Genomic DNA, 24095 nt, shown 5'->3' with positions numbered 1-24095 from the left:
AAGTTTTCTCACAAAAATTAATAAAAAGCCATTCAAACTTGTATAAATAGGATTCTTTCTGCATAATACTTGCATTGAGTGGAACCAGTCTGACTAAATTAACTGTTTCAAACCAGATATGCTCTAATGCACAGTCTCATCCTGTTTTGCTAAAGGAACAGTTGTTTTTATTTCCAATCCGTTATGGATCTGTGTCTTTATAAAACACACAATCATATGCTTGGATTTTGCACTAATGCCAAAACATTGTAAAAGTTTTGAAATGCTTGTTTTTACTTTCTGTACTATTCTCATATATTGGGACTCAAAAAACACATAGAGTAGCGCTGCTCTGAAGTCTCCATATCAGTAGATGATAGATTAATGAAGTTGTTTTGGTTAGTTTGTAAGATGTTGTAGTTTAAAGGGTTGAGATGGGAAAGCCAGAGATACTGGGTTGGCTGAGAAAGTTTTTGACATTAATGCAATATGATTAGTAAAATGCCAGCACATTTTATGTTTTGACATGCTCAGGTGATGCTCATTTGTTGGATAGCAGTGTACAAGCAAATAATGATTTGATCCAACAGACTCAGCAAATATTTATTGCTGTATGGATTAGATGATAGAGGGCTGCTGGCTCAGGAGATCTGGGTTTCAGGATTTTTCTCTGTCATCAGTATTGACTTTGACCAGTCTGCTGGTTTTGGATGTTAAAATAAATCTAATGACCTGCCTAGCTATTTTGTAATTAGACCATAATAAAACACTTTCACCACAATTTCATGAAAAAAAAAAAACCCTAATTCATTGGTCACAAACAGGGTATATGGATTTAACTCAGGACACTTAGAAAATTTTTAAATACTTGTTTTGAATAACTGTTTCAGACTTGAAAACCTCAGTGTGAGGATACATTGAGAGGAGATTGCATTTTGATCAATAAAATATTTTGCTGAGCAGAAAAATGTGTTGGTAAAGAGGCTTGTCCAAACATGCTTGTGGTAGAGGAGGTACCATCCTCTTGCTTAAAGATTTTTTTTTAATTCATTAAGACTCAGTAATATTTTATTTCTTGATTTTTTTTTTAATCCCCCAGTGTTACAAAGTTGCTGAAGTCCTTGTGGGTACACAATATTTTGTTCTAAAGAAAAAAGCTTTGGATTGCCTAGAAAATTGTTCTGTATATTAATCTTCAAGTATATCATGTTTATTTGGTACTTGGGAGTCCATCCATTGGATAGTGCTGTAGTTTACTTACTCATTCTACAGCTTTTGGACATTTGGGTCAGAAGATAAGCACAGGCCCTTTAATAATTTGGGGACTGCATGGGTGCACAAAATTCAGTGTTTTATGCACCCATCTGATGTTGGTATCTTGTGTTTTAACATACATGGATCTACATCCTCCTCTGGATCAGTCTGAGCTGATTATAAAGCCCTATGTGACACTGACCTTTTCTTTGAAATTTCTAAGGGATACTACCCGCCTTCCTAGGCTAAAGACTGGAGGTAAATCCCTTACTCCCTAACTCCAGTGTCTCCCTGTAACCTAGGGCCAACTTTCTCCATTTTATCTCCTTGATAACCTTTGAACCCACACCTTCTCTCATCTCCAGTCTTTCCTTGGCCTCATAATTGCTCTCTTTCTGCCTCTAGGTTTGCCTGTCTGTAATCCATCCTCTGCAGAGCTTCTGACACATCCCTCCACAATGCTGGCTTGTTGTGCCCCTCCTGTGATGGCCCCCTTAGTGGTGTGTGGCCTTTGAGACTTGAACAGTTGGACTCTCTCTTTAGTATCTTCTCCTTTGAGGTTGCCCTCCTGCTCCTAAGATAATTTCATCTCAATTTTCTCTATATTCACCTGCATTGTTTTTACAGCTTTAGTGAAGTACAATTGGCATACAATGAATTGTAAATATTTAAAATTATAATTTGTTAAGTTTTGCCATATATATATATGACCTATGAAACCATCACCACTATGAACACATTCATCACCTTCAAAAGTGCTCTCATGCCCTAGTATAATCCTTCTCTCTTTTTCTTATTCATCATCTCCCCACTTTCCATTGCCTGGAGATTTAAAAAGAAAAATGAATGGATTTGTATCCCTTTGGAATTATCTTTATATGAGGGACATATATCCGAAGCCCCTTTTCCCTTGGTCTTTGAAAGCATTTATAAGAAAATCAGACCAGCTCACTAAAACATATTGATTATACTGTTGCTATCACTGAATTAATAAGTTCTGTGGGGAATAGAAGATGAGATAAAGAATTTGGCTCCAGGGTCTTTATTCTGTAGTGGAAAGCATAAAACAAACTCGTGCAATTAGTAACCAGAGATCAATAATAAATATCAAAACTATAAATTGATAAATGAAGGTGGATGTGATGGGGTAATAGTAGCAGATCATTGCAGTTTGGACACAGAGCTCCACTTTATCTGGATATGTGGTTTTTATGTTACCCACTTCTAGGCATACATTAAATTGCATTCTAGGGGAGCCTGGGTGGTTCAGTCGTTAAGCTTCTGCCTTTGGCTCAGGTCGTGATCCCAGGATCCTGGGATCGAGCCCCACACTGGGCTCCCTGCTCCGTGGGAAGCCTGCTTCTCCCTCTACCAGTCCGCCTGCCTGTGTTCCCTCTCTTGCAATATCTCTCTCTGTCAAATAAATCAATAAAATCTTAAAAAAAATAAATTGCATTCTAATAGACTTCATTTTATTTATTTATTATTTAAGTTTTAGTTAACATACAGTGCAGTATTGGTTTCAGGAGTAGAATTCAGTAATTCATCACTAACATACAACACCCAGTGCTCATCATGACAAGGGCCCTCCTTAATACCCATTGCCCATCTAGCCCCTCGTCTACCCACCTACCTCTGTCAACCCTCAGTTTGTTCTCTGTCCTAAGAGTCTCTTATGGCTTGTTTCCTTTTCTCCTCCCCCCACTTCCCATATGTCCATCTGTTTTCTTTCTTAAATTCCACATATGAGTGAGATCATATGGTATTTGTTTTTCTCTGACTGACTTATTTCACTTAGCATAATACACTCTAGCTCTAGCCACAACTCTGCAAATGGCAATATTTCATTTTTTGATGGCTGAGTAGTATTCCATTATATATATGTCTTCTTTATCCATTCATCAATTGATGGACACTTGGGCTGTTTCCATAGTGTGGCTATTGTTCATAATGCTGCTGTAAACATCAGGGTTCATGTACCCCTTCGAATCTGTATTCTTTTATCTTTGGGTAAATACCTAGTAGTGCAGTTGCTGGATCGTAGGGCAGTTAAAATAGACTTCATTTTAAACAGGAAGAGCATGGAAGAGGTGGAATTCCATGCCTGCAACCTGTTACTGGGTGATTCTGGACAAACAGTTCTCTGAGCTCAGTATCCTCATTTATAAAAGAAAGATATTCATACCTATCTAGTAATGATGTTGCAAGAATAGAGGTGATATATGTAAAATGTCTCTATTGTCAGTAGTGGTGAATAATATTTACCATGAACATTTACTGTTCCATGCAATTTATATTTATCTCATTAGATTCTTAAAACAACTGTTGAGAAGTTTTATTCCTCTAAAAAGAACAACTCCAATCACATGCCTATTGATGGAGAAAGTAGTACCATCTCCAGCTCTTAGGGTATATTTTCTTTTATGTAAAATGCTCTTTATAATGTCTGACTTAACCTGCCTTCTCAGGGCAGTAAGTAGCACATGAATCTCATATAATATTTGACTTAAAAAGTTTCTAGATAAAATGTGGACACTTAGTAGGTATTTAGTGAATGTTATTTCCTCCCATTCCACAAATATCATCTCAGCAACCTCAGGTGATTACTGGGTAAGATAATTAAACTTATTTTATTCATTTATTTTTAAAGATTTATTTATGTATTTTAGAGAGAGGGAGAGCATGCCGGGGGAGGGGAAGGGGCTGAGGAAGAGGAGAGAGAGAATCTCAAGCTGATTCCATGTGCAGCATGGAGCCTGACATGGGTCTCAGTCCCAGGACCCTGAGATCACTACCTGAGCCGTCCAAGAGTCCCACGCTTAACTGACTACACCACCCAGGAGCCCCTAAACTTCTTTTATTTTGCAGCTTTAGAGATAAAATAAATTTTTATTTTCCCACACTTTTTTGTAAGGACCTCAGAATTTCTTGTCTAGGAACATCTGCCCTGGCCTAGTGTCAAGCAACTTTAAAGGAAGTACCATGTGTGTACCACAAACCTGAAGATTAAATGCGTGAGGTTCTGAATTTAAGATGGAGGCAAGAAAAAAACAACTTAGATCTAAAATGTCATCAGAGCATTGCGGCAGCTTTATTTAAAAATTTTTGCTTAAGTTCAGTTAGCCAACATATAGTATTACATCATTAGTTTTTGATACAATGTTCAGTGATTTATTAGTTGCATATAACACCCAGTGCTAATTGAATTTAAATTAAAAAAAATTAAAAAAAAATAAAAATTATTGCTAATGTTCCTTTATGAATTTCTTCCTAAGTAATAAAGTCACTATAAGGATTTTCATCCAGCCACTTTCCACTAATCAGCTCTAAGCCTTCAAGTGTTTTATACTGCATGTAACAGAATTAATCAACAAGTATGCTTAAGTATTATAGTATCAAATGGCCCTAAAACAGAATTGAAGTTTATTATAATAATCCTTTGTGATTACAGAGTTATAGCTGTACCCTATAATTTTGAGATCTGGGGTTAAGTATTTTAAAGCTAAATATGACACCAAGGGCACTGTTATTACAGAAAAAAATTCAAATGCCTCATATAGCTTTTCTCAAGTAGTACATTTTTACATTACAGTCTCTTGCTTTTTAAATACATGGTTATGAAACCAAGCTAGCAATAAGATTGTACATAATTGTTGCTAGAAGGATGCAGATATTAAGCAGGATGGGACCCTAGATGGAGAAGTTGTGTAAAAAACAAACTCCATTTTCAACCCACTCAGGAGCCCACCGTGGCATATAGATGCAGGATAATTGGCTTCCCTCTGGGAAGACTGAGGGTTTACCTTGGTCATGGAAAAATTGAACTTACTATGCATCCCTATTCCCTGGTGAAGCAGCAGCATCTAATTCCTTAAGGAGAATATAGGAAAATAATGTGGTATGCTATGGGAAAGAATTGCACAGTATTTATAGGGGGAAATGAGCACTATATATATATAACTTTATTTTAAAATGGGAAGTAAAAGTTATTTTCACTTTAAGGAGTTTTTTGAGTTCACTTATTTTCAGACTAGTGGTAAGAAGAAATAACTCCAAGGTCAGTGAAGTCTAGAAAGATAAATGATTCATTTCTTCATTCATTTGTCAAGAATTGATTGAGTGACAGCTAATATCTGGCCCTGTTTTAAGGATTAAGAATATACTAGTGAGCAGAGCATCACATGTTCCTGCTCTCATAGAGCCTTAGAGTCTAGTGGCAGAAACAGACAATAAATAGAATTCATAAAATTTATCCTATTTTAGACAGTGGTAACTGCTAAGAAGAAAATAAAGAAAGAAAGAGATAGGAAATACTAAGGTGAGGGTGCCAAGATGTTAGACACCTCTGTAAGAAAGGCCATATTGTAAAGATGTCATTTAGGAAAAGACCTGGAGAAGTGACAAAGTAAGCCGTGCAGATATCTGAAGGAAAAATAGTCCAGGCTGGGGGAACAGGATGTCCAAATGCCCTGGGGCAGAAGTGCGTTCCCTGTGTTCAAGGATCAGCAAGGGGCGGGGGGGCTGTGTAACTAGAGCAATGTGGATGAGGCAGAAGGTAGTAAGATGTGAGGTAAGATCAGTAATGAGGGGCCAGAGCATGTGGGCATTGTGTATAGTAATGGGCTCTTTGGTTTTTACCTGGAGTGAAGTGGGGAAGGAGGTTTTGAACAAAGAGGATGAAGTTAACTGGTTAAATTTTTAGTAGAGTATTTAGTAGAGTATTTCTGTATTTAGTATTTAGTAGAGTATTTCTGACAGTTTTAAGAATAAAGGACAAAGGATAGAAATAAGGAGATCAGTTATAGGCTGTTTCTCGTTCTTGCTACCTCTTGGGAATGTAAGGTATGCCACTTTTACTGAGGAGATAACTGAAATTCGTATCCAAAGTGACTCTTGAGTTACAGGGGAGTGCGCCGGTGCTACAAGCAAGCAGAGCCAAGTTGTTTGATTCCCAGACGTTGTGCCCCATACAACTCGCCCTTCACACTGGCCTTTCTCACAGTAAATATTCTAAACCAGCATGGCCTGTGGAGACGTTCACTTGTGTCTCATAGCATCAAAAACTGTACAAACATAGTCACAAATCATTTATTAACAATCTGTAATGTTTGTTTCCTTACATCAGGACCACTTGGTTTTACATGGATTAAACATTATTGTACATATGATAAGGGAAGTAAAACATTTACAATGAGTGTTTCAGAAATGAAATCCAGTGGGAAAATGGTGAGTTTTCTTCTTCTTCTTTTTTTAAATCTGAACTTATTAGATAAGTAATGGAAGTAAAAAATAAATAAATAAATAAATAAAATATTTTCTTGCTTTTCTTTAATTTTATTTTATTATGTTATGTTAATCACCATACATTACATCATTAGTTTTTGATGTAGTGTTCCATGATTCATTGTTTGTGTATAACACCCAGTGCTCCATGCGGTACGTGCCCTCTTTAATGCCCATCACCAGGCTAACCCGTCCTCCCTCCTCCCTCCCCTCCAGAACCCTCAGTTAGTTTCTCAGAGTCCATAGTCTGTCATGTAAACAGTTTTTAAAAATTGAAAAGTTGAAAAAGTTTTCTCTAACTTCAGTGATCTTGATGACTTAAAAAGAGCAGCCAGGATTTTCCTTTATCTTACCATGGAATGTTTATAAACAGTTGAGTTAAATGTTAGATGTTAAATTAGATGTTAAATGTCTCTTCTTACATCCCTGGCACTGAGTTGTTTATGCTGTTAGTTGGCTGGCACCTTAGCAGAGACTCCTGGTGGCTGGACCAGGCTCGAGGACTCTGCATCTTTCCTCCAGGTCACCTTTGTGGGAGGTTGCCTTTTGCCCCTGTATGCCTCTTCCTCTTCTACACTGTGTACTGTTTACTGAAATGCTGGCCAGCATTCAGAAGAAATCAGTTGATACCCATTTACTCCAAAAGTAAATTGGTCACTGGATGTCTTGCATGGTTAGTGAACAGTATGGAACAAAGTGTACATTGCATGAGGAAGTGCCACAGAGTACAACACCTTTATTGTATATAGTGTATAATCTTTTTGTGAATTATGATATGAATATGGCAAGTGACTGAACTTAAGATATCAGGTAATTGAACCATCATCTAAGAATCCTAGAGCTGAGAGTTATCCTAAAGATTATTTAGTCCAGCCTTACTTTAACAGATTAGAAAATCAAGGTGGTAGAAAGTAAGTGACTCACCCAGGTAATTTGTGGTATAGATCAGAGCAGAGGTAAATGCTGATCTAACTTAGATATATACTCAAATACATCAGCTGAAACTTATTGTGCTTGGGCATTCGATAGAGTCTAATAATTCAAATGGAGAGACATAATATAAAGGAGAACATACCAGAGCAAAAGAAACCTTCAGTTCCTACCATCATGAGAAGTGCTATTAATCATGCCTAGTGTGTGTACTACAAAGGTTTCATAATAAAAGATGTTGCCTAAAAGTCAGCTTATTTGACGGTCAGTGAGCTATTAGCAAATAGACCCAAGCCAAAGTTCTGTTAATAAATCTATGATCTTAGTAACCAAAGATAGTAGAATTAACCAGACATTAGGTAAATATTCCCCTTAAGGTGACTGGTGTCTCAGGTATAGAAGAGAATTCCTATGACTCGAGCTTATGTTGGATCCTCCCAAAGAGATATGGTTTAGTAGCAGAGTAGCAATTGGTTACCAGCAAAGCAGTCATGCAGTGTGTATGATAGCAGTACATTTATAACAAGTACTAGAAATATATTATTTTGGTAGCTCTCCTGAGACTTTGAGCCAATTACCGTTTAATGCTGTAAGGCTCTAATGCACAAACACACATGCATGTGTGTATACATACTTGCTCTCATGCTCACACACACACACAAATGAACAATATTAATCTCTTAGCAACCTAGGGCATTTTGATGCCAAAGCAACAGTGTTGTATCCTGACAAGCTCTGTATATCTAATTGTGACATTATGGTAACTATGATTTCACACTTTTTCTAAATCAGAAGTTCTAAAGAATGTACATTGTGGTGCAATTTAACATAAGTAAATATGTTTAAGACTACTAGATAGGCATGCTACAGAATTCTTTAATTAAAATGTGTATGATGGACTCTGAGAAACAAACTGAGGGTTCTAGAGGGGAGGGGGTGGGGTGATGGGTTAGCCTGGTGATGGGTATTAGGAGCACTGGGTGTTATATGTGAACAATGAATCATGGAACACTACACCAAAACAAATGATGTAATGTATGGTGATTAACATAACAATAAAAAATTTAAAAAAACTAATGATGTAATGTATGGTGATTAACATAACATAATAATAATAAAAATAAATAAAGAAAAAAATGGATATGTGATTAATTTATGAATTGCATTATAAATGAGCAGTTAACATTAGGCAAAAAGTCTGTACTCAGAGGACAAGATGTGATTTATGACCTTTATACATAACCTGTACTTGACATTTTAGTGCAGCAACCTTAGTTGGCATATTTAATATTTTCCAGTTGCCCTTGTTGTCATGTCAATAATGTGTTCTCCTTCTTGTTTCAGAATGGCCTTGTTACTGGTTCACCAGAAATGTTTAAATTGAAATCTTGTATCCGACGAAAGACAGATTCAATTGACAAACGATTCTGCTTTGACATAGAAGTAGTTGAAAGGTTTGAGGTTTTCTTTTCACTTTATATTTTTTAATAAGCTAAATTATTTGTTTGTTTAGATATAAATATGAAACAGCATACAAGTACTTGTTTTTCAGTCTTTAAAAACAGTATGCATGTTTGTTTCATTCTTTTATGTATTTATTCAACAAATATATATTGCACTATGCTTTCAAAAAAATAAATCCGACAAAGGATGCTAGCAAAAAGCAACATCACTCAAAGAAGAATTCGGGGAATTAACATAAATGACTGCATTAGGTGATGTGTGGTGGATTTGAGTTCCCATCACTATGAATGATTCTGACAATATTGTTTACCACTCCTGGATAAGCTTTTTTGTGGACTTTTGAAGCCTGGTGGCCTTTGCTTCCAAGGAGTAATAAGACACCGCTGGAAATGCCATAAGTTTCCTTCAGCCAGTGAAATTCAGTGCCTGCTCTGTATAGAGCACCGTTCTGGACATTCTTAGCCACAGAATATTGGGAGAGACATAAATGTTGTGCATGCGAGTTTATAACCTAGTGGGGATTTTTAGCTCTCTTTTTTTTTTTTCTTGTATCAATATAAGAAGAACAGAAACTCAATAAAAATGGGTATACTTCTTGATCTCTCTTCTATTCCATGATCTATTTTTCTTCCCCTGCATTACTACCATACTTTTCTCAATAGTCTAGCTTTGTGTGTGTGCGCTATATAAAATGTGTTCTGTATATACTATAGTTTACATACATATAGCTTGTAAACTACTTAGTAGGGCAAGGCCCCTGTTTTTTATGCTTCTTTAAAATTGTGTTAAATATTTTGGCCCTATGTTCTTAGATTTTATGGATCCACTTATTACATTTATCCTTCTTTCCAAAAAAATCCTTTGGGATTTTTGACTGGAATAGCATTAAAGTTATTAATTAATTGATGGAGAGTTGAACTCTCTTTGAAGATTTTATATTTTTTTTAAGATTTATTCTTGAGTGTTTTCATTTTATTGCAATTTTGAATAGAATTCATTAGTATATTTTTTCCAAATGGTTGAGACTCCTGTATTGAAAGGCTATTAATCTTTTTAATATATTAATCTATATCCAGCATAGTTGTTGAGCTCCTTACTGATTTTAATAGTTTTGTGGTAGGAACTTCTGGATTTTCTATCTAGACAGATGCCAACATGCTAGTGATTTTTCTTTATTTCAGCACTTTTTAGTTCTGTAACCCTGGGACACATTGTTAAATTGTGCTTTGGTTGTCTCATTTGTAAAATAAGGATAATAAGTACCCACCTCAAAGGGTTCCTATAAGGATTAAATTAGATAAAAAAAGGAGACACATTTATAACATAGTGCCTGGCACATAATAAATAGCCCCAAAAATTATCTTATTATTTTAGTTGATGCTGGCTTAGATTCTCCAAGATCAAATGGTCTTGATCTTCATATACATTTTTCCTGTTCCTGTCATTCCAGTGATCTGTTTTCCTGCTTACACAAGAGATAATATGCCTTCATCACAGTTTTAAGTCATACCAGGTTTCAATCATACAGTATTTAACTGAAATTTCCTCCTCAGTGTACCTTTTCACAGAGTCCTCTAATGTCCTGTTTATTTATTTATTTTTAAAGATTTTATTTACTTATTTGAGAGAGAGAGAGAGCGAGAGCGAGCACATGAGAGGGGGCAGGGTCAGAGGGAGAAGCAGACTCCCTGCTGAGCAGGGAGCCCAATGCGGGGACTCGATCCAGGGACTCCAGGATCATGACCTGAGCCGAAGGCAGTCGCTTAACCAACTAAGCCACCCAGGCGCCCTCTAATGTCCTGTTTAAATTTATTTTCTGGACAATCTGTACAGTTAACCAGGTTGATTTAACTATTTCTGAATTTCGTGTCTTTATCTATCTTACATTGCTTTCTTCCTTCCCTTTGCTCACTCTTTCTCTCTTGAAGTACATCCTCAACTAACTATTTCAGAATGGGTACATGGGAAAGAATGGTTTTTAAATGAATTAATTTTAATATTGTGATCATGGTATAAACACTTTGGTTTAGTGTCTTTTTAATAGCTAATTATGGTATGAAACTTTTCATATGACTATATACTCTTTGTAATTATTTTTGGTGACTAGATTGTAACACATTGGGTCATAATATTAATCATTCTCATACTGTAGAACATTTAGGTGGTCCTGAACTTTGGTGAATGTAACTTTGTCATCTTTTTTGGTCATTTCGGAGGAAATAGTTTGAAACTAGCCTCCTTCAGGCAGTTATACCTAAACCAATGATTTTACTACCTGCAACCATTAGAATTAAAAAATATTTGTTTGTGTGTATGTATATGTGTATGTGTCCCCCCAGTGATTTTTCTGAAAGGTAGCTATAAATCAGTCTTTTTCTTTTCATTCTTTAAATTATTTTTTTCTTCTCTTTTCTTTTTCCTTTTTCTCTCTTTTCATTTTTTTCTTTCCTGCTTTTTCTTCAAGTTTTACCTTTACCTTTAAGAACACAAAAAATAATAAATGTATAAAGACATAACAGGAATAAATTGAATATATAAAATATTTGTTTTTAACAGACATGGAATCATCACATTGCAGGCATTCTCAGAAGCTAATCGGAAACTCTGGCTTGAAGCCATGGATGGTAAAGAACCGGTAAGAATATTGACACATTCTATAATTTAGGTTTTATTGTTCTAATTAGAAACTACATCAGAATTTTTTTTATGTCTGCATTATATTTGAAAATATTAATATAGCAATCAGAGTAGAGACTCTTACTGTTTTTCTAGTGTTGTCTCACTCACTGTAACTTTCTAATTTGTTTCGCAGGGGGACTTCCAGATTTAAACCTAAAATTACTTTTTTTTCTTTTCTTTCCTTTTTTTATTATGTTAAGTTAGCCATCATACAGTACATCATTAGTTTTTTATGTAGTGTTCAATGATTCATTAGTATAACACTCAGTGGTTCATCACATCACGTGCTCTCCTTAATGCCCATCTCACGGCTACCCCATGCCCCTACCCTCCTCCCCTCTGAAACCCTCAGATTTTTTCCTGGAGTCCAGAGTCTCTCATGGTTTGTCTCCCTCTCTGATTTTCCCCCCTTCAGTTTTCCCTCCCTTTACCCTGTGGTCCTCTATGCTCTTCCTTATGTTCCACATATGAGTGAAATCCTAAGATTACTTTTTAACAAATTACTTACCACTAACTTGGCTGTGCTGATTGGATTATTTTATTGAGTTAATAATTGAGTCCCCACTCTTTGCAAGGCCTGCGCTAGGCTTCATGATCAGTGTGATGAGCAAACGTTCAGGGTAAGAACTAATCCTGTGGTCTATATCATTATTTAAAAGTCTCATGTGGTGGGGCACCTGGGTGGCTCAGTCAGTTAAGCATCCAACTCTTGATTTCAGCTCAGGTCATTATCTCAGGGTCTTGAGATTGAGCCCTGCATCTGCCTCTGCACTCAGCAGGGAGTCTGCTTGAGATTTTTTTTTTTTCTCTCCCTCTGCCCCTCCCTCCAAAATAAATAAATAAATCTTTAAAAAAATAAGTCTCATTTGGTCAAACTGCCTTGTGGCTTGACATTTTCCCTTCCATCCATATCTCCTCTGTTTTAATAGTTATTTCAATGTGGGCATGATAATTTACTTAAAATTATTAGGGAGGCTTATGTAAAAAAGGGAATAAATCATTGATCACTGTCTGTCTGTTTTCTTTGTGAAGAACACTGCATTGGATGGTTGGAGGTATGAGCACACAGAGAAAAATAGGAGGCCCTGTTCTGTCCCTTGAGAACTATCCTTTAGTTGGCAAAGAGTCTGTAAACAGCCTTGTGCAAAGTACCTATGCAACAACACACATATAAAGTGTGGTCCCTAGACTTTGAGGCCATCCCTCAAACTGTTACCAGTCCACAATAAACTGAGTGCAGAAATTATGATTAAGCATCTGGAAAATTTTATAGCAATTTGGAGAAGTCATTTTTTATCTATTGAGTTTAATAATAAAAAATTTGGACTTTGCATCTATTCTTTATGTTTATTATATTTTATTTTAACTTATAAAAATATCTGCCAATTAAAAGTTGAAAATTAAAACAAAATGATTTGACTCTTTGCTGCTAATAGTTGTGAGGTAAGCCCTGACCTAGAGCAGATTTAGGAGATGGTGTGACAGCTCAGGTACAAGTTAGAGCTCTACATGTTGAGAACAAAACACTAAGGAGATAATTTGAGGAAGGAGTAACCTGATAAAATTCATGAGATCCTGAAGAAAGGATACCTTCTGTGCATCATGTCAGGTAATAGAATGAGATATATAAATCAGATGAAAGGGATAGAACCTTGCTCAGGGCTAAACAGACAGCCATGATGGAAAGAAGTGGGAAACAAGGTAGGTTGACAGGGTAAGGAGTTGGCCCTATGGATGCACCAATTGTAGGACCTTGAAATCAATATACTCCCTTTGTGTATCATTGTACCGACATAACCCTGCTTCTGTGCAGGGTCATTAACTGATTAGACTTCCTTTGTTTTTTAGATTTACACCCTGCCTGCCATTATTAGCAAGAAAGAAGAAAGTAAGTTGTTTTAATAATTATTTAAAATTTTATCACAGATTTTTTTTTAATCCAAAGGTTTTATGTGGTATTAAGAGTTAATTCTGGAAAAATAGTAGTAACATATCATTGATCTGACAGTTAAACAAATTTAAAATTTTTATTCCAAGAAGTTGCTCAAGTCAAAGCCACTAGTAACTGGTGTTATAGTAACCAAAATTAATTTTTGTTTGATGTTTATTTACTTATAGGTATGTACCTTGCTTTTTTCCAGGAAGAGAATTGAAGCAGTTGATATATAGTTTGATTTTTTAAATGTTTTTAATGGCAGTAGAGAGTTTCTTTATTTTAGTTTCCCTGTTCCAGTGACAAGACTGAAGACGTGAATACTTTGTGCTGGTTTTAGGAGATTGTGCCCAAGAGTGTGATGTATAAGGACATTGTCATAACACGTGGGATATATAGGAAAACCTATTGTCTCACTGTAGAACTACTGAATCCTTAGTATTAAAGCATTCTTAATAAACACATTTTATGTATTTTCCATCTCATTCTAAATGCTCTTTAATCATCTGCCACCTTCTTGCCACCTTTTACCCTTGGTTATTTTAAGGTATTTTCTTTTTCATATACTCTACATGATCAGATTATTTGACATATAAAAATTATTTTGTGTATTTGTTTCTAAGGTTATGTGTATATCTTCTAAAGCAATTTCAAGTTTTATTTAACTCATTGACTCTCTCTCATGATGTCTAAATTTATTTTTAAAATAGGATTAACAATAACCCTGACTTTTAAATTGCTAATACAATGCAATTTAGAATGGAATAAAGATAAAAACTAGGAAAGTACTCATTTGAAAGTCATAAATATTGAGTGTATGAAAAAGCCTATTATTTTAACTGAGTGAAATGCTTCCTAGCAATTAATTTCAGAAATTATCAAAAGAAAAAACATGATTTAAAATACTCTTAATGTTAAAGACCTTAAAAATTATTTCCAGTTTTTATTCTTGCATTTCTTTATTGCACATCAAGGAAAGTGATTAATATAAAATCTTCCATTGCCCATTTGTATCTAATCACAGAAATAATAACCAACAGATAAGCACCAAATGTTCATTCTAAACAATTACCTAAAGAGCAATATATTATATAATTTGCATTTGAGTAGATTTTGAAATGTGCTTCCTAATATTGGTTTCATTTTTCATATATAGTATATAGTTCTTTCAACCTCAAATGAACCTGCTCAAGGAGTAATCCTTAGGAAACAACTGAACCTATATATGGTTTTGAGTAAGGCTCTAAATGGGGACATGGTGAAGTCAGTGAGAATATATTTGATCTTTAATGCACTTCTGGGAAGTAGGGTTTCTATCATAACTAGGAAATTTGAATAAGAAAGTTATCACATGTACTCATGCTGTGATGGAGGGGGAATACACTTCTTCATGCCATAAAGACTCTTCTAGAAATCTGCTTTCTCTTGGCCTTAGCCACCTGAAACATCACCATGCCACCATTTGTAATTACAAAATGGTGTGTTTTTCAGTAAAACAGCTATCCTAGAGTCCTTGTGTTTGTGTCATTTCTCACATTTTGTCTTTTGGTATAGTGTTTTAGTATCCTGCTTAGTTCTCTGAGCAACTTGTGACAGAACACTTGTTCCCTTTTTCTTAGTACTCAGTATAGGCTTTCCATGAAGTTTGTGTGCTCAACACACATTTGCTCTTATTGTTGCTCATAGTGCCAATAGGCTTTTATTGCCTAAGGGGAGATTTTGATCATAGAAAATAATATTATAATTATGTTTGCTTTATTAATATGTAGTGCTTGAAGTTATAAATCTTAACCTTAGTTTTAAGTTTTATTTTTATTATTTTATATTAAGCTTTATTTTTTTTCAGCCTATTTTTATGTACAGATCTTATTTTATGGATGATTGTCCTAATTTTTGAAAATGTCATTTTCACTTTATATTTTCATAAAATTGATAAAATTCCCCCATTTATACATTTAATCATTGAAGCTTTTTTAGACATATCAAGATGTAATTACAAAGGTAGTAAATCTTATTCTCCCAAATGCAGCACCATAATAAGACAAGTTTCTGATTCTGGCTAATATAATCTTTCTAAACCGGTGGTATCTTCTGTAATCTAGTAAAATGGCTTATAAATGCTGAGATTAATATCCCTTTAAGTATTCTAAACATTCTAAATAAATTATATACAAAATTGTTTAGTGATAGCAAAAGGTCTTACTATGTGGGCATAAAGCTTACTTATCCAAAATCACACTTATTTTGATTGCTTTTCCACATTCTTGGAAATTCAAATTTGCTCACCCAAGGAAAATCACTACTCTGTTGAAAAGACAAGACTATGGCATGTGCCATCCGTAAAAAACTCTGACTAATAGAGGCACAGGATTGAATGTACTTTCCAGAAATAAGCTCCCTGCAAGCAGTGGGGTGGACATTTTTTTATTGCTGACTTATGTGAGCAAGGTTTTCTAAACATTCCTCAATCCAATATGCATTGAAGTCCCTTTCCCTGAAATGACTTGCCTCTCAGAATAGTCGATGGGCTTTCCAGGTCCTCAAAATTTAATATTTTTGTGTGTAATTTTAAATGTTTTACTACATCAATTCCTAAAATGTATTAGTGGAACTTTGAATCTCTTGCTCAGACTGTCATCTTCTTATCTCTTTTATCATGTGTCTTATCAATATACCACTATTTTAACTAGTGATTTAGTAACTTATAGGGTATACATGAACACTCAGCAGTATTCCAGACTCAAGCATATGGTTCACTTGAGAGCAGCGTCATGTTTTCTTCCTAGTGACATGTCTGGAATTTTATTTGTTTCAGTTCAAAATTATATTCCAGTGATGGTGAAGTTCTCAGACCTCTTTTTTAAGTCTTGAATTAATCATGTAAGCTCACCGTGTTAAGAGTGCACAGCAGCTTTTATCGTTATGTTCATCCCTTCTACCATTTTTCTATATATCATCCTGGTTTTTGAGATCTCTGTGCTCCTTTTTGACATTTGACTCCTCTCAAAAGTGGGGAGTTATATCAGTTTCCATTTGTAACTTCTCTGTCATTTGGTATTTGAAACCAGTACTAGTCTTGATTCATTTGCCACCTTGAGGAGTGCATCTTTATGACCTTGGTAATGCAGATAGATTCTGTTTATCTTAAAATACTCTAGTTATCTATCCTTTGGAGACTCACTTTTTCATGGGATATGTTTGTGTTTTTGAACTGATGAAGCTAGTAATGAAGCATAGGATTGTAAAATGTAAAACTCAAATTAAGATTTGTTTTGACCGTTAACCATTAAAGGTGATCATAATGTCTATGCTTTCATTAGAAAAACTAAAGGTAATAGAGTAAAAACTATCTAGCAACTTAAAATAGGGCCATATAGTGTATATGCAGAGAATATATGCCATGAAATGAAGAGTAAAACTCTTCTGTGACTGTAGAGTAATGAGACTGTCTTTACAAACCTAACAAAAGTCTCAGTACTTTGTGGTTACTCTTACTTTACTGTTTAGAGTATAGATGCTGCAAATGAGACTAACATATAATTCAATAAAGAGGAAAAGTTTGACACTTCTTAATGAAAAAAAACACTAAGTATAAAAACTAAAGAATAGGTCAACAAATGCTTTTCTGGTTGTAAAATATGCTTGCTACTACAGTGTTCTTTTCTTGAAATTCTAAGACTTTGGGACTTCATTAACTTTGAGAATAGCAATGTCTACCATCAGTTTTAAACAAATACTATTCAGTTAAGAGTAGAACTAAACAATCCTTCAAGCTGTGCTATATTGGGGGTGCCTGGGTGGCGCAGTGGTTAAGCGTCTGCCTTCGGCTCAGGTCATGATCCCGGGGTCCTGGGATCGAGCCCCGCGTCGGGCCTCCTGCTCAGCGGGAAGCCTGCTTCTCCCTCTCCCTCTGCCTACTTGCACACTCTCTATTTCTCTGTCAAATAAATAAATAAAATCTTAAAAGAAAAAAAAAGAGTAACATCAATAGTGCTCCATAATTTGAGCCCATCTTCAAAGAAACCAATTTTCCTTTTTGGTTGTTTTATTAAATTTTTTATTTTAATTCCAGTATAGCTAACATACAGTGTTAGCTACTTTCAGATGTGCAATAGAATGATTCAACAGTACCATGCATTACTCAGTGCTTATGAGAAGTGTACTCTTTAATCCCCATCACCCATTTGACCCATCCCCCCTCCCATCTCACCTCTCGTAACCATCAGTTTGTTCTCTACAGTTAATAAGACTCTGTTTCTTGGTTTGTCTGTCTCTTTTTTTTTTCCCCTTTGTTTGTTTGTTTTGATTCTTAAACTCCACATGAGTGAATTCATATGGTATTTGTCTTTCTCTGACTGACTTATTTCACTTAGCATTATATTAACTCCATCCATGTTGTTGCCAATGTCAAGATTTCAATCTTTCTTATGGTTTAGTAATATTCTATTGTGTATATATACCACAACTTCTTTATCAGTTCATCTATTGATGGACACTTGGGCTGCTTCCATAGTTTGGCTATTGTAAATAATGCTGCAATAAACATGGGGGGGTGCATATATACTTTCAAATTAGTGTTTTTGTATTTTGGGGGGGGTAAATACCCAGTAGTGCAATTCCTGGATCATAGGGTAGTTCTATTTTTAATTATTTGAGAGACATCCATACCCTTCCACAGTGACTGCATCAGGTTGCATTCCCACCAACAGTGCATGAGGGTTCCTTTTTCTCCATATCCTCACCAACAGCTGTTCTTTCTTGTATTTTTTATTTTAGTCATTCTGACAGGGGTGAGGTGATATCCCATTGTGGTTTATTTCTCTGATGATGAGTGATATTGAGCATCTTTTCACTTGTTGTTGGCCATTTGTATGTCTTCTTTGGAGATAATGTCTGTACATGTCTTCTATTTTTTAATTGGATTATTTGTTTTTGGGGTGTTGGGTTGCATCAGTTGTTTATATATTTTGGATACTAACCCTTTATCAGATATGTCATTAGCAAATATCTCCTCCCATTCAGTAGGTTGTCCTTTAGTTTTCTTAGTTGTTGTCCTTTGCACTGCAGAAACTTTTTGCTTTGATGTAATCCCAGTAGTTTATTTTTGCTTTTATTTCCCTTGCCTCAGGAGACATATCCAAAAATGTTGTTACAGTTGATGTGGGAGAAATTAGTGACTGTGCTCTCTTCTAGGATTTTTGTGGTTTCAGGTCTCACATTTAGGTCCTTAATCCATTCTGAGTTTATTTTTGTGTATGGTGTAAGAAAGTGGTCCAGTTCCATTCTTTGGTATGTAGCTGTCTAGTTTTCCCAGCATCATTTATTGAAGAGATTGTTTTTTTCTCCTTATATATTCTTCCCTCCTTTTTCAAAGAGTAATTGACCATATAGTTGTGGGTTTATTTCTGGGCTTTCTATTCTGTTCTGTTGACCTATGTGTCTGTTTTTGTGTCAGTACCATACTGTTTGAAACAAATTATCATTCGTGATACACCTTTTGTGTCCCAAAACCTCCATCTTGGGACTAGTTGTTAACAGGGACAGAGACAGTTGTCATTTTTCCTAAGCTTTCTTTCTCTGGCATTCTCTCTTGGTGCCCTGAGCTTCGTCCCCAGTCAAACATGTTTTGTGTGGTGGTTTTTGAGCTGGTCCTTCTACCCTAGGTTGAAGGAGGTGAGAACTGAGAAAGAAAAAATACTGTATTCTCATTCTCTCATGCAGTTCAGATCAACAGTATTCCATTGTATACCTACTTTACTCCGGGTATTGTGAATGGGAAAAAAAGAAGTCCTTTCAAATGATGTTTCTGCTAATGAAAGTCATGATTTGGCCACATCTTAACAGTCACTCAACATTCAGTCTCATGTACATGTTCACATGTCCTCATGATTGGACCAGAAGATACTTCCAAATTTCCCCCAAACTCTCAAATTCTGTCACTGTGTTTCAGTCTTTCCACATGTGTACTTAGGGAACATGTGCTTCCCAGCAATAAAGAAAAGAAAAATTAAGCTCATTCTTCTTATCTTAGACAATTGCCATCCATCACGAGATTTTTGAGCCTCATACTGCTGTTTAGATAGTTTAATTCTGGAAGTTTTCAGATGTCCCCAAATTATATCCTCCTCCTCCTCAGCACATCCTCCACCAGGCCTGTGGTCAAATAATTTTGTTTCCATCTTGAGACCCAGAAAGGAGGGTCTCATGCTTTTCATGGGCAGAGCAAGAAGGAACAATGTGGGCCAGGGCTGTGGAGAGTGAACTGCTCATCCTTTGGGGAAAAGAGAAATGGTCCTGTGGATATCACAAACACCAATAAATGTACTCATTTCTTTTTTCTGTTTCTTTCAAGCCATGGATAGTGTGATATTAGTTATCTGTGATAAGTAGCCTTTTAATCTGAAATGGCAGATTAGAAAAGTGAATTAGAAATTAAAGACAAATGTTGCTTTGTTTTGTCAACCCTGAGAAGGTACTGTAAGGCCAAGTAGATTACATCTGTAAGGACATGCTGGGTTTTTAATTGCTAGGAAATTGAAGGTACAAGGACTTTTGCTTTGTTAGCTGTATAGAACACTATTCTTTTTCTTTTTCTCATGGCTGTTTGAATTCTCTTGAGATTAATAGCTATTATGCTGTTAAACTGCCTTATGAAAACTTTATTTGGATATCTATAAAAGCTTTAGCCCTGAATAGTTTCCGGAGGAAAAAATAATGTTTACACTTAACTTTTGATTGAATATACAAAGTTCTTTAAGTTAGCTTGTTTTCTACTTCTACCCCTGAAAGCCAAGCACCATTAATATTATAGGGTTTCAGTTCCTAGGAATTTGGTGGTATTTGTATTCTGCACATCCTTCTGGCCCTTTCTTAGCAGGGAGACGTGAAGCTGAGGGCATCTGGGGAGGAGTTGACTAAAAGTTTGCTCCTGTTAGCTAAGTACTAACCCTTCTCGAAGCAAGGGTGCTTGCATAACCCACCTGCACACCAGTAACAAGGAAACCATTAATCAATAAGCACTTATTGGCTGCCTTTTCTGAACCAGGCATTGAGCCCTGATTAAGTAATCTGTATTTCTCCTATGTAGGATGGGTATACTCCACTCTCTACTTTTGAAGAATTATGATAAATTACAGCCTTTAATGAATGATGTGATTTGTTTTTGTAAGGACCCTTTCCACTTATTATTTCAGTGGAACAATAAGTTTTTTTTTAAGCTATAAAGAACCTATTTTTGGTAAATTCCCAATAGCACTGACATTAAATGCAATAACCTCTTCATGGCTTTAGGAAGTTGCTTATTTTCTATTACAGAATGTATTTTCCCCAAACTTGCCTCAGAAACACCACTCCTTGTGACTGCCTCCTTCATCAGGCACTGGGAGACAGAGTATACAGTAGCCTGTTTAATCCATGGTTCTCTCTTTTCCCCAGACTTTAGCAGAATCGGCAGAATCATATTGAATCTTAGAGTCTGCTGGATGATCACATTTGTCACTCGCATTCATATTTCACTGGTTAGTGTCTATTACATGGCTGAGCCTGTCTTTGAGGGAGCTAAGAAACATAATCTTCCTAAAGGAAGGGGCAACAAATACGGGGGCACAGTAATCCCAGCCTATTGCAGTCTGTTCAATTCCAGTGAGAGGATGTGTTTGTTCATTGTGATTTACTGAAATATGATGAAAGTGTACAGACATTTTTTTAATATCCAACTTATCTTTTCAGCGGCCAGCTAGGTTACAGGGCCTTAGTGGTTTATACCTGGTTTACATTTGTTTCAAGAAATAGATTATTACTCGGGCTCCAAATATTTAAAAATAAGTAATATATTATGCCTTTTTGAAAAGTAACACTCCTGGCAGACAGTTTCTCAAGCCCCAGTGACTAGTCATGCCTAAAGAATGCCTTGTTCACATAATTTACATATGTAGATATTTATATTTTCCTCCAGCTGCTGCTGCTGATGATAGCCAGCAGTTCTATGGCAGTTACTATGTTGCAAGTACTATCCTAGGAGCCTTGCAAATGTTAACATATTTCATCTGTGAACAGTCCTGTGACAAAGATACTTCTATCATCCTTACTGTACAGAAGAGGAAACTGAGGCACAGAGAGATTAAAACTATGCCCAGTAAGACAGCAAGTAAGCGAGAAAGTAACTACTATCTCTTAAAACTGGTTAGAATTAATGGCTGATTGGGGCACCTGGGTGGCTCAGTTAGTTGTGCATTTGACTCTTGATTTTGGCTCAGGTCATGATCTCCAGGTCCTGGGATTGAGCCCACATCAGGCTCTGCGCTCATCAGGGAGTCTGCCTGAGGATTTCTTTCTCTCCCTCTGCCCCCCCTTTCACTTGTGCACTCTCCCTCTCTCTCTAAAAGAACTACTGAATGACTTCTTTTGTCATTTCTTCTATTTTTCTTCATATAGCAGTGATGTATGGATAGGAGCACATGGAGAAGGAAACTAGGTTTAATTTAATTAGGTTTGTTGTTCTTCAGTGCTTCACGTGGTTTTGTCTTCATTTTACTACAATCCTTTAAGATATGTGTTATCATTTCTCTCATTTTATAAATAAAAGAACTAGAGTTCACAGACATTAATAGGCACACTCCCATTCATACAGCAGTAAATACTAGAGCTGAGAATCAGCCCCAGATTCAATGTGGGTGCTATATCTGCACTAAGCAACCTCCTTATACTCTTTCAGGCAATACCAAAGGGTGTTGAGAGGAAACAAAACAAAAATGCATGGTTGTTTTCTACCAACATAGTATATTCTTCCATATCATTGAATTGATTGATAGTGTTTTATTTACTCATGTCATGTGAAAGGAGCTAAAGCACAAGATCTTGGGATCAGTACAGTGGCACCCATGAAGTGACCTGACATTCATACTGAATGTCTATAAGATTTTATTCTTTGTGGGAGCCTGTGATACTGGTTCATTAGAATAGACTGGGGTAGTGCTGCCAAATATCCCATTATACCTTCAATATAGCCTGGTTATTGTTTATTCTTCTCCAAGTGAATACTTAAAGAAATTCTGTTTTATCTATCAATCAATCGATCGATAGATATAGATATATATAGAATACCACAATTGTCTTCATTCATTTTGCCAAGGGCAAGTTTTATTGACATTTTTTAATAAATGATTTTCTCTTTCTTAATCTTTATTGAAAAGTTGGAACAATGTGACCTCAAGAACCAAACATTATAAATGTCAGGAACTTGCAGTTTTAATTGATGAAAAAAAGATACTAGTGTATCCTTTTTAACTAGAGCTATATTTCTTGGTTCAGTTTTTGTTGTTGAAAATAATTGTTTCCTTACCTCTCCACTTACCTGTTTTCTTATGTTCAATAAATATTTTTAAATACCAGAATGTATAATGTTATGATTGGCCTTGGGGTTATTGTAATCAAGAAAAATCCCTATTTGCCATCTAAAAGAAGTTTTACTCTCATATATGTAGTAAACTCTTGTTTGTTTAAACTATTCATTCTTGGGTGCCTGGGTGGCTCAGTTGGTTAAGTGACTGCCTTCAGCTCAGGTCATGATCCTGGAGTCCCAGGATCGAGTCCCACATCGGGCTCCCTGCTCGGCGGGGAGTCTGCTTCTCCCTCTGACCCTCTTCCCTCTTGTGCTTTCTATCTCTCTCATTCTCTCTCTCTCTGAAATAAATAAATAAAATTAAAAAAAAATAAAAAAAATAAACTATTCATTCTTGTATTGTTGAGTTTACCCAAAGCATTGACTGAATTCTTTTCACCTGATGTAGGGCCCTGGGGACACAGAAATAAATGAGCCAGTTCTTATGGGTAACAATACGTATTTCAGTATGGGCATTTTAAATGTTTTAATCTATTGGGTTTTTTAAAAAATTCTAAAGAACTGTATTTTAAAAAAGCATCTTAACTTTCAAAGTCCCGTGAATAAAAATGATAATTTCTACCTTCTGTCTTCTTTTTACTTATATTTTGCATGGATCTTTCCAAAGTTCTTTTCCTAGAAAATAGAAACATTCATTTGCTCAAATTTTACATTTTAAGAAATTGGGTCATATGGTCCTGTTGATTACTTTTTTTTAATCTAATAACACATAATAAATCTCTTCTCGGTTCTACTTTTTTCGGCCATAGATTTTTCAAACCTGAAAGGTTTCAGTGGTTTTCTATGTCTAGGATTTCTTAAAAGTTTTCCGTCTATTGTTAGCACAATTTTTTGATACATATTTTTTATCTCTGGATTTGTGTTGAGTTACATGAATGTTTAATCCCCCATATTTCTTTAATTTTTATTCTTTATGTTTTTATTTTATTATTATTATGTCTCAAATTTTAATTCCAGTGTAGTTAACATGCAGTGTTATTTTTAGTTTCAGGTGTACAATACAGTGATTCAGCAGCTCCATATAATACTCAATGCTCATCAAGATAAGTGTACTCTTAATCCCTGTCACCTGTTTCACCCACCCCCCCCCCCCCCCCCCCCCCCCTAACCAACAGTATTCTTTTTGTTCTTATATTTTTTTTTTTTTTTTTTTTTTTTTTTTTTTTTTTTTTT

At 35.6% G+C, this 24095-nt stretch overlaps 1 protein-coding gene across 2 annotated transcripts in view; it reads left to right on the top strand.

Annotated features, from left to right (window-relative positions):
• The window catches only part of ARHGAP42 (Rho GTPase activating protein 42), a 316467-nt gene that overhangs the window by 251452 nt on the left and 40920 nt on the right, over positions 1–24095 (top strand). For both annotated transcript variants that reach the window (XM_073904018.1, XM_025893708.2), the window contains exons 9-12: positions 6359–6459; positions 8791–8900; positions 11467–11545; positions 13438–13477. In XM_073904018.1, coding sequence (XP_073760119.1) covers positions 6359–6459; positions 8791–8900; positions 11467–11545; positions 13438–13477 — 330 coding nt within the window. The remainder of the gene's footprint in view (positions 1–6358; positions 6460–8790; positions 8901–11466; positions 11546–13437; positions 13478–24095) is intronic.

This window comes from Callorhinus ursinus, unplaced genomic scaffold, assembly GCF_003265705.2.
Source record: "Callorhinus ursinus isolate GAN/ISIS: 27379988/994484 unplaced genomic scaffold, GSC_fseal_2.0 scaffold19, whole genome shotgun sequence".
Lineage (NCBI taxonomy): Eukaryota > Metazoa > Chordata > Mammalia > Carnivora > Otariidae > Callorhinus > Callorhinus ursinus.
This window is presented reverse-complemented; position numbering and strand designations above follow the sequence as displayed.